The sequence below is a fragment of the Portunus trituberculatus genome, chromosome 27, assembly GCF_017591435.1.
Source record: "Portunus trituberculatus isolate SZX2019 chromosome 27, ASM1759143v1, whole genome shotgun sequence".
Classification (NCBI taxonomy): Eukaryota; Metazoa; Arthropoda; class Malacostraca; order Decapoda; family Portunidae; genus Portunus; species Portunus trituberculatus.
In genome coordinates, this window is record NC_059281.1 from 9,767,402 (window position 1) to 9,777,401 (window position 10,000).

Here is a 10,000-nt window from a genome sequence, read left to right on the forward strand (position 1 = left end):
TGGCCTATGCGGGGTCGGGTCTCGTAATGGCGTTGGTCACAAGTCGTTAATTCCACCTTTCTGAGCGCCGTGACGTCACTCTTGTAGCTCTCATAGGCGGTGATGGATCGGCGCTAAGACTTGGGGAGACTGACACCCTCCCTCTCTTCGCGTGTCTGCCTGGTAGGGCGGGGGGAGGAAAAGGGTGCCAGAAACGGCGCGTCTAAAAAGCTCGTATTCTCAAACGCTTCTGCGATTCGCCTCCACTATTTCAAAAGGCTTCATTTAAATGTACACGAGTTTTTTTTAAGGTGTTTTTTTGTGGTTCTAGAGGCAGAGTGACATTGCTAACAAGATAAACACTTTAGAAAGCTTCGCTGATCATCTCTGTGGCCTTGCAAAATAGTCGTAGTGCGAGAGAAGAGCATTTTTTAAAGTGTTTTTACGGTTCTAGAGGCAGAATGACAAGATTTCTACATTACTAAATGGAGAAACACTCTTGAAAACCCCGCTGATCATCTCTGTGGCCTTGCAAAATAGTCGTGGTGAGAGCAAAGCGTTTCTGAATACGGACTAATGGAGGAGGGAGGGGTGCGGCGGAGCGGGGAATGGAGTGGCAGGCTCCTCTAGAAATAAGGAATGCGGGGAAAGTGTCTTCCTTGATGGGTAATGAGGCGAGGTGAGGGACGAAGAGGGGAGGAGGAGAGGGGAGAAGAGGGTAGGAGAGGGGACAGGGAGCCGCAATAAGGTCATGGAATACTTAAGAGCTTGGGGAGTTCCGCTTGCCTGTCACTATTTATCTCGCTGTTCGTCTCCATCTGTCTGTCTCTCTGTCTGTATGTCTGTCTGGCTGGCTGGCTGGCTGGCTGGTGCTGGCTGGCTGTCTGGGCTGGCTGTATGTCTGTTTGTCTTATGATAGTGAAAGTAGTTGGTTGAATAGTAAATACAAGAGTTAATCAATCCGTTGTGTTCTTTCTAATGTCAGAAGCGCAGTGGTGGAAGGATAGGATCGCTCGAACCAGCTACTATGGGATCGGATCGGATGTAGAGTCGTGGATAGCCTTTGCAACGGTCCCTCCTGATGTTGTTTCATCTATTTTCGCCTTCTCTTTCACTATCAGCTTTCATCCATCTTCTTTCCTCTCACTGTCAACTTTTATCCATCTTCTCTTCTTTCACCATCATCTTTTATCTATCTTTTTTCTTTCATCATCAACTTTCATCTATTTTCTCCTTTCTTTCACCATCAACTCTTATCAACCAGTAACCAGCAAGTGACTGACGTAGTGATGGAACAAAGACGCCAAATCAACTCCTATTCTGAAACTCCATGCTCTCTCACCATCACTGCTTTCCAAAGGCTCCAGTTGAAGATACTCGTGTTTTTAAGAGTATTATTACGTCTCTGGTAATAAATAGACAAGATTTCTAGTTTATCAAAATGAGAAACTGTCTTGAAAACCCAACTAGTTGTCTCTGTGGCCTTAGAAAATTATCTTAGTGAGGTTCCATTTGAAGATACTCGTGTTTTGAAAAGTATTATGATGATTATGATGACAGGTTGGTAAGATTTTCAGTGAATTAAAAGGAAAAACTGTCTTGAAAACCCGGCTAGTAGTCTATGTGGCCTTGGAAAACTGTCATAGTGAGAAGGAAGGCGATGAACACAGCCACAAGTGTACCATTAAGCACCACAACAAGTGAAGCAAGCGTAGCGCAATTGTAAACACTCGTGACGCACCAACAGCTCAGGATTCAGCTTGGGATCTCCTCATCAAAGGCTTGTGTTAGGAAGGGAATGTGTTTACTTTATACAGGCAGGAATCTTCATTGTATAGCTTCACGTCAAGAGCAGCTTTGTGAGTCCCGCAGTAATTATTCTACAATTAAGACGAGACGCGAAGACAGATAACAGGAGGTCGGTGATCCAGAGAGAGAGAGAGAGAGAGAGACAGAGAGAGACAGCGAGGCACAGAGACAGAGAGAGACAGAGGCACAGAGACAGAGAGACAGCGAGGCACAGAGACAGAGAGAGACAGAGGCACAGAGACAGAGAGATACAGAGGCACAGAGACAGAGAGATACAGAGGCACAGAGACAGAGACAGACAGAAACAGAGACATACAGAGAGACACACAAAGTCAGAGAGACAGAGAGAGAGACACAGACAGAGAGACAGAGAAAGACAGAGAGAGAGAGAGAGAGAGAGAGAGAGAGAGAGAGAGAGAGAGAGAGAGAGAGAGAGAGAGACACACACACAGAGACAGACAGACAGACACACAAAGACAAAGACAGAGACACAGAGAAACACAGACAGAGACCGCCACAGAAAATACTAAGTTAGTCCACATATTCTAATCTCAATCGCTGTTTCCCTCCTGTCCCTCTGCCTGTTTCCCCTTACCAGACCACCTCCTTCCCCGCAAAAGTCCCCCTCTCGGCGACACGCGGGAACAACAAGAAAAGAAAATGCGTCAAGCGGAAGCCGTGACGAGAAGCGAGATGCCACTAAGATGCGCTTTTGTTTTCCTCTATTTGCATCAGAATCCTCCGTCCCTTCCCTTCACTTCCCTTCCCTTCCCGTCCCTTCGCTTCGCTTCGCTTCCTTCCCTTCCCTTCACTTCCCTTCGCTTCGCCTCTTTTCGCCTTTCTTCGTCTCTCTTCTCAGTTCCACGTCCCTCCCTTCTTCCCAGCGGCCTACGAGTTCCTGGCAGCGATGTAGAGATACGGTAACGAGAGAGAGAGAGAGAGAGAGAGAGAGAGAGAGATAGTTATGTAATTTTTCGTTTTCTGAGTTGTCATCTTGTGTTTTGGTCATTTGTAATTAAGACGACTCTCTCTCTCTCTCTCTCTCTCTCTCTCTCTCTCTCTCTCTCTCTCTCTCTCTCTCTCTCTCTCTCTCTCTCTCTCTCTCTCTCTCTCTCTCTCTCTCTCTCTCTCTCTCTCTCTCTCTCTCTCTCTCACACACACACACACACACACACACACACACACACACACACACACACACACACACACACACACACACACACACACACACACACACACATATTTTAGTTTCTCCACTTTCCTGTGGACCATGAAAGGAAAGCGAGAGAGAGAGAGAGAGAGAGAGAGAGAGAGAGAGAGAGAGAGAGAGAGAGAGAGAGAGAAAGAGAGGAACCAAATTACCTCACTTTAGTCCTGCTGGGAGGGTCACTGGGCCGGAAGAACTGGAGGGAAGGAGAGACGAGGAAGAAGGGGAAGGAGGAACGGAAGTACGGAGGGACGGCATCTCTGTCACCCACCAACCATTTACTCATGTCTTATTCAGTGACGTGTGGACGATGAGGGGCGAGTGGCTGGGTGTGGCGTGGGCAGTGTAATGGGGAATGGGTGAGGGGGGCGTGGGTTCAGAGGGAAAGTGGTGTGGGTGGTGTTGATGTTGCGTGGTGCGTTTGGTGCGTTGGGAGGGGCGAGAAGAGGAGGTGGTGATGGTGGTGGTAGTGGTGGTGGTGCCTTGTGTAGTGGACAGTGTGTGTGTCTTGAGGCTGCATTGATCCGAGGGTACGTGTGGAGCTAGGAGGAGAAGGAGGAGGAAGAGGAGGAGGAGGAGGAGGATAAAGAGGAGGAGGAGGAGGAGGAGGAGGAGGAAGAAGAGTTTAGTCTAGGTCCGTATTCAGAAACGCTTTGCTTTCTCACCACGACTATTTTCCAAGGCCACAGAGATGATTAGCAAGGTTTTCTAGTGTTTCTCTAGTTCATAATGTAGAAATCTTGTCACTCTGCCTCTAGAAGTATAAAAGCACCTTAAAAACTGTCTTCTCTCTCATCACGACTATTTTCCAAGGCCACAGAGATGATTAGCAAGGTTTTCCAGTGTTTCTCCAATTAATAATGCAGAAATCATGTCAATCTACCTCTAAAACCGTAAAAAACACCTTAAAAAACTCAATTTAGATAAAAGTCTCTTGAAATCGTGGAGGTGAAACAAAAAATGATCTACGTTTTCTAAAGTTTATCAGTTGCATCGTGAGTATAAATTCAGTCTAGCTTATATGTTACAAAAATCAGAGGTAAAGAGACAAAAACCCATCTTGTCACCATAGCGGGGAGTAAATAGTAAAAATTCCCTATTAGTCATATGAATGCGTCGATTGTTCTTTTTCTCACGATGGATGGAGGAGGAGGAGGAGGAGAAGGAGAAGGAGAAGGAGAAGGAGGAAGGAGGAGGAGGAGGAGGAGGAGGAGGAGGAGGAGGAGGAAGTTGAAGAAGAGGAAAAGGAAGAGGAAGAGGAGGAAGGAAAGGAAGAAGAGGAAGAATAAGAGGAGGAAGATTGAGGAGAAAGAGAAGGGAGAAGAAGAAGAAAAAAAAAAGAGGAAGAAGAAGACAAAGGCAAAGACGAAGAAGAAAAAAAAGAAGAGGACGAAGAAGACAGGAGGAAGGTGGTCTGTCGCATAATGTGGATGTCAGTGTGGGAAAATGCGTGTCTTGGCTAAACGAGGAGATGAGGCCTTCGCAGGTATCAATTCAGGGTAGCTTTGGTTCATTGTCTGGTTTGAATCATTGTAGTTTAATGATTCTGTCTTTGATTCGTGACTTAATCGATTTGGTCACGTTTCACTCTCACCAACTACTGCTGAAATTCTTAAGAGCGAGCTTTTAGCCCCTTCAGTACAGGGACACATATTTACCTTGAGATTTGTGTACGATTAGACCAATTTATTGACATTAGGAAGGGTCTATGGAGTTCAGAAAGTTAATGGCCAGAGTCATCACTATTTTAATCCCCCACATAAGTTTCTCAAGCTGTACAAAATCACCAAATAGTAACCAGAATGAATATGGAAACGCGTCATGGTACTGAAGGGGTTAAATGCATGTCTAATTTCTTCATATCCATCTTTATTTTGTTTTTCCTTTTTTCAGTCGTTTTCCTCTCGATTTCCTCCACTTTCTCCATATTCCATTTCTCACTCTAAGCTTTTACCTCTTTCTTTCTTCAGTCTATCCTTCCTCTTGTCTGTCTTTCTGCGTTCAGCTTCTATTGTCTTCTATTTCTCCTTTCTCTTTTATCTTTTAGTTTTCTGCTGCAGTATTTTCTTCTTTCCCTTCTTTTTCTTCCTCGCTCTCCTCCACACCACCTCTTTTTTTTTTTCTCTCTCTCTTTCTCTCTCTCCTTTCTTGTGCTCTTCGTCTATCCATTTTCTTTTAATCTCTCCTCTCGAGTTGCTCTGCAGTGTGCCTTTACTTCCAACTTCCTTCACTGTCTATTATCTCTCTCTTGTCTCGTGTTCCTCCATTCACCAGTCTCTCTCTCTCTCTCTCTCTCTCTCAAGTCTCTCCACCTTTATAGTGTCCTCATTCTTCAGCCTCGTACCTCACCTGTTCTCTCTCTCTCTCTCTCTCTCTCTCTCTCTCTCTCTCTCTCTCTCTCTCTCTCTCTCTCTCTCTCTCTCTCTCTCATTTACCAGTCTCTCCTACAGTTTCTCCAGTCTCTCGTCTTCCCAGTGCTATGAGTGGTTCTGTCCCGTGGGAGTGTGTGGCCCTGGGAGAACCTAACAGTCAGGGCCGCCGCGAGCCAAGATGCCTGTCCCTTTCTCTCTCTCTCTCTCTCTCTCTCTCCTCCCTCCATCTGCTCTTCCGCTTCACTTATCCCTCTTCCTTCGCTTCCTCTGTTTACTTCTCCTTCTGCTCCACCTCATACCACTCCTCCTACTTCCTTCTCCTTATCCTTCTCCGTTCCTCCTCTCTTTCATGATTTTCCTCTCTATTTGTTCCTCCTCCTTCTCCTCCTCCTCCTGCTTTACCCTTGAGAAAGCCTTGGTGGTTGGCGTAGAGGAGCTCAGGGGGTGCTGGGGGTGTTCGGGGTGTCGTGGAAGGGAAGGGGGCGTCTGGAGAAGGGGTGATGGAAGGGCGGGATCGAGGAACTCCTTCAGTGTACTTGGGGCGACTCAAGTTTTGAGTTTGAGGGTCTGGGAGGCGCGGCTTTGATGTGCAGCCAACTTGACGGAGTAATTCAGGGCGTTGTTGGTCGAGGAAAGCGAGTTGGAAGATTATTTTCTCACTCCCAGGCTATAGCGGGTGGGCTCTCTCTCTCTCTCTCTCTCTCTCTCTCTCTCTCTCTGGTGGATTTGTGGGTGGATTAATTGGCGCGATTTCCAAGGCGTCGGGATTGAGCAGCGAGTATTGGTTGGGGGACTCCGAGGCTCAATGTGTGTGTGTGTGTGTGTGTGAGAGAGAGGGTTGGGGGAGAGGAGGAGGATGAGGAAGAGGAGGAGGAGGGGGGGCGGTGCGCGCGGCTCACTAGGAGGAAATGAAGAAACTCCCGCAAATTTTTCTTCCTCCTTGTCCTTTTTTTGTTTTTCTTCTCCTCCTGTTCTCTGTTGTTGTTGCTGAAAGAAAAGTAAGGAAGAGAGAGAGACGAATGATAGAGAGACTACCATCACTATTAATTTTTCCTCTCTCTCTCTCTCTCTCTCTCTCTCTCTCTCTCTCTCTCTCTCTCTCTCTCTCTCTCTCTCTCTCTCTTTCATCGCGACCGCAAAATGTTTAAGTGATTTTGAAAGTACTAATTGTGAATGCAAATTTAATCGGTGCACTTTTTATATTGAATTAATTGTACAGCAGCTGCTCAAAGATACCCCGTAAAATTTTCGAAAAGCGAGAGGATAAAAAAAAAAACTAGAAAAGGAATTGAGGGAGATAAAAAGCATAACAAGCCATTCCGGTACTAGAGAAAGAGAGATAAAAAAACAGTTGATCATTAGGGGAGAGAGAAAGGAAAAGAAAAAGAAAAAAGGGAGAACTAGGAAAAAAAGAGAGAGAGAAAGGGAAGGAGGTATACCGTCTCAAAGTAACAAAGTCCAGTATAAAAAAGAACATAACAAAAACCATTTAGGTCTCGCCGCTGCCTGAAGGTACTAGGAGTAGCTCTCGCGCGGCGTTCTTTAAGACAACACCACAAAGCCTCAATAATAAGCTTCCCCAGAGCCCCCCCGGCAGCCTTGAACAGCCTGAGCGGTCCTCCAGCTAATGCGATATGTTGCCTCACCGTTCCGTCTCGCCCACCAAAATAATACGCGCCTCCCGAACCGACTGTTTATCTTCTCTCTCCGCCGCCTACCAAGGAAGACCAGGAAGCATGTCCCGGGAGATCTGACGACGCCCCATCCCTTCCTTCCTCCCCTCTCTCTCTCTCTCTCTCTCTCTCTCTGTGTTCAGCGTTCCTTCCCTTTTACCACTGCAAATATTTGGGGGGAGGAGGAGGAGGAGGAGGAGGAGGCGACGAACAGAGAGAGAGTGGTCTGAAATGAAACTTAGGAAAAAAGACATTAATAAAATTTAGGCAGGAAAGCAAAGGATCAAGAAGCAAAGGAGAAATAGAAAAATGGGAGGAGGAGGAGGAGGAGGAGGAAGAAGAAGAATTAAGAAAAGGGGAAGAGAAGAAGTAATAGAAGGGTAATAGAGAAGAGAACCCTTTACTCCCCACTTCCTCCACCACCATCACCAACACCACAGCCTCCTCCGTCAGGGCTGGTGTTGACTTAAGCGTCGTCTCCCACAAAGCGCCGCTGCCGCCTCGCACACACACCGTTGGGGAAAAGTGGTGGTTGCCATTAATACCTGAGCAGCAAGGAGAGAGAGAGAGAGAGAGAGAGAGAGAGAGAGAGAGAGAGGGGGGGGGCGTGTTCCGGAGTATCAAGGGAAGAGGGTGTGGTTATCTGCAGACTTATGTGGTTTGAGAAATTAATGATGCTGGTCCAGTCACTCTCCTGTCTTCAACGAGGGATTACATATTTGCAGGACAGGACAGGGCAGGTGTCCCCATGCACTCTGGGATGACTTATGTAATTCTCTCACTCAGGCGCCCATTAGTAGAAGTGGTAGAAGAATTACTCCATTTATTTGATAATTTGTTTATTTTCCAAACAAATGTATAAAGTATTCAAAAAGTATGAGGCACTTACAAGAATTATCCCCAAAACATGTAGGCCTAGCTAGCTATGCTGTGTTTTGAAGAACAGAACTTGTTGGAGCCAAAAGGATTGCAACCACTAAAGGGACAGCACAGATAAGGAAGTGAATATAAATGGTTATAGGCTGTGTGTGCAGTGGTTAGTATCTTTGATCTCCATAGACAGGTCCATTAAGATAGAAGTGTACCTAGATAGCAGCTTGCATCCCCCTACATGGGGTGGAGCTAAGACAGATAATCAATGATAAATCTGGAAGCCAGCCTGGCTACTTCTATTGAAGTCAATTTTCTTGTCAACATCTTTTATGTACATAAATATTTAACAATTCTCTTTCAACCCACATAAATGGCACAGAAATACTCATACATTTGCAAACTATAGAAAAATATACAGGACGTGTTTTAACTTAATAGTATGTAGAAAGAAATGCACCATTATTTAAGTACAGGGTTATATATAATGCAATATTATGATACAGTGATGAGGAGCTTGTTGGTGCAACCACTGGCAACGCTGTCACTTTTGAAGGCACGGCACCCTTGACTCACCTCATGGTCTGGTTCGGTTTACATTCACTTTGTAAGAGAAGGAAAATGGCAACACAAGCTCAACAATTCATCACTTGTTTCATGATATCAAATATAACTATTTGTATACATAAGTATTTACAAACTGGAGAATACCCATATGAACACGACACAAGAACAATTATAGTTCCTGACAACTTTTGAAATGTACAGTGTCCATATAATTTAAGAATCAAGAACTATATTTGTTATTTGTCATGAGTCTGTCTGCAGTCATTGAATAAAGCTTTGTTCTAACTGTTTTCACTTTGTACATTAAATGCACATTTACAACAAAGTATGTATTATATATATTGCTTGTTACAAAATACATTTAGTGAGAGTCTGTCAGACTGAGGATACTTTTCACTCCAACAGACATCTCAGGATAACGAATATATTTCTATGGCTTTCAAAGGTCTATAAAACAATGAGTGATGTTCTTGTGTACATTTCTGCAGCAAGTTGTTGGTATTTGCACCATTGCACATGTACATTCTTTTGATGCTAGTTACCTTACAAGAAGGCAGCACTATCTTGATAATCTGGTGTGAATAGGACTGGATCTCTAGCAAGTCATTAACAGAGCAGTGTCACGTTCTTCTCCTCCTCTTGACACCTTCCTTACAGTAATAAGCCACTGCCCTTCAACTTGGTGCAGGAACGACACACATAGCAATTTGGAGAGATTAGGATAGAGTGGTGAAGTCTTGTAATTATTATAGGATAGGAAAGAGTCAAGTATTTTGGCTGTTCAGCCCTCTAAGCCATGCTATATATATTTGGTAGTTCTTATTAGAAAAACAAACAAAAAAAGCAAGTATAAAAACTTAAGAACAAATATATGAGCCACAATATTCTATAAAATTAATGTCATCCATCAAAAGTAGAAATAAGGTGAGGAGGTTGGCTGTCTTGGTCCCTAGAATGATGCATGAGCCAAAATGTGGAATACAAATATGACTACTCTGTCAGTGTTCAGAAATGAATAGTACTGCTTGGAGCTATAATATGTTAACAAAATGAATGAATGATAGGCAAATTCTGAACAAGTATGTATGTATTCAAGTTTCAGAAATCAACCAAATGCAGGTGCCATGATAACTTACGCACACACACACACACACACACACACACACACACACACACTCTCTCTGACTACTTAAGCATTACCCTGACTCATCCATCACTCATCCATCACACACACAACATGAAGGGGCGTTCAGTACTGCCCAGCGTTGGCATAGAGGCGGCCATTCTCATTCCTGTGGAGGTGACTGTTTGTGTGTGACTGTCCATTCATCTTGGTCATGGGAGGAACATTGCTGTAGTTGTGGATCTGGTGACCGTTGGAATTCCTGTGGTGGCCATTGACAGGGGAGCGGGAGGGGGGCGGTGGTGGGGCCTGGCGGGGGTGTGAGGATCTGTGGTTCAAGGTGCTGGCTGGAGTGGGAGGTAGTTCCTTGTTGAATGATGATGGCCAGGAGTACACCAGA

The 10,000-nt window shown here is 45.0% G+C and overlaps 1 protein-coding gene across 2 annotated transcripts in view; it reads right to left on the reverse strand.

Moving 5' to 3' along the window:
* Positions 1-7,862: 7,862 nt before the first annotated feature.
* LOC123509597 (unconventional myosin ID-like) overlaps positions 7,863-10,000 on the reverse strand; it is a 77,136-nt gene continuing 74,998 nt past the window's right edge. For both annotated transcript variants that reach the window (XM_045264021.1, XM_045264022.1), the window contains one exon: positions 7,863-10,000. This exon is cut by the window's right edge and continues 18 nt beyond it. In XM_045264021.1, coding sequence (XP_045119956.1) covers positions 9,727-10,000 — 274 coding nt within the window. In that variant the 3' untranslated portion in view covers positions 7,863-9,726.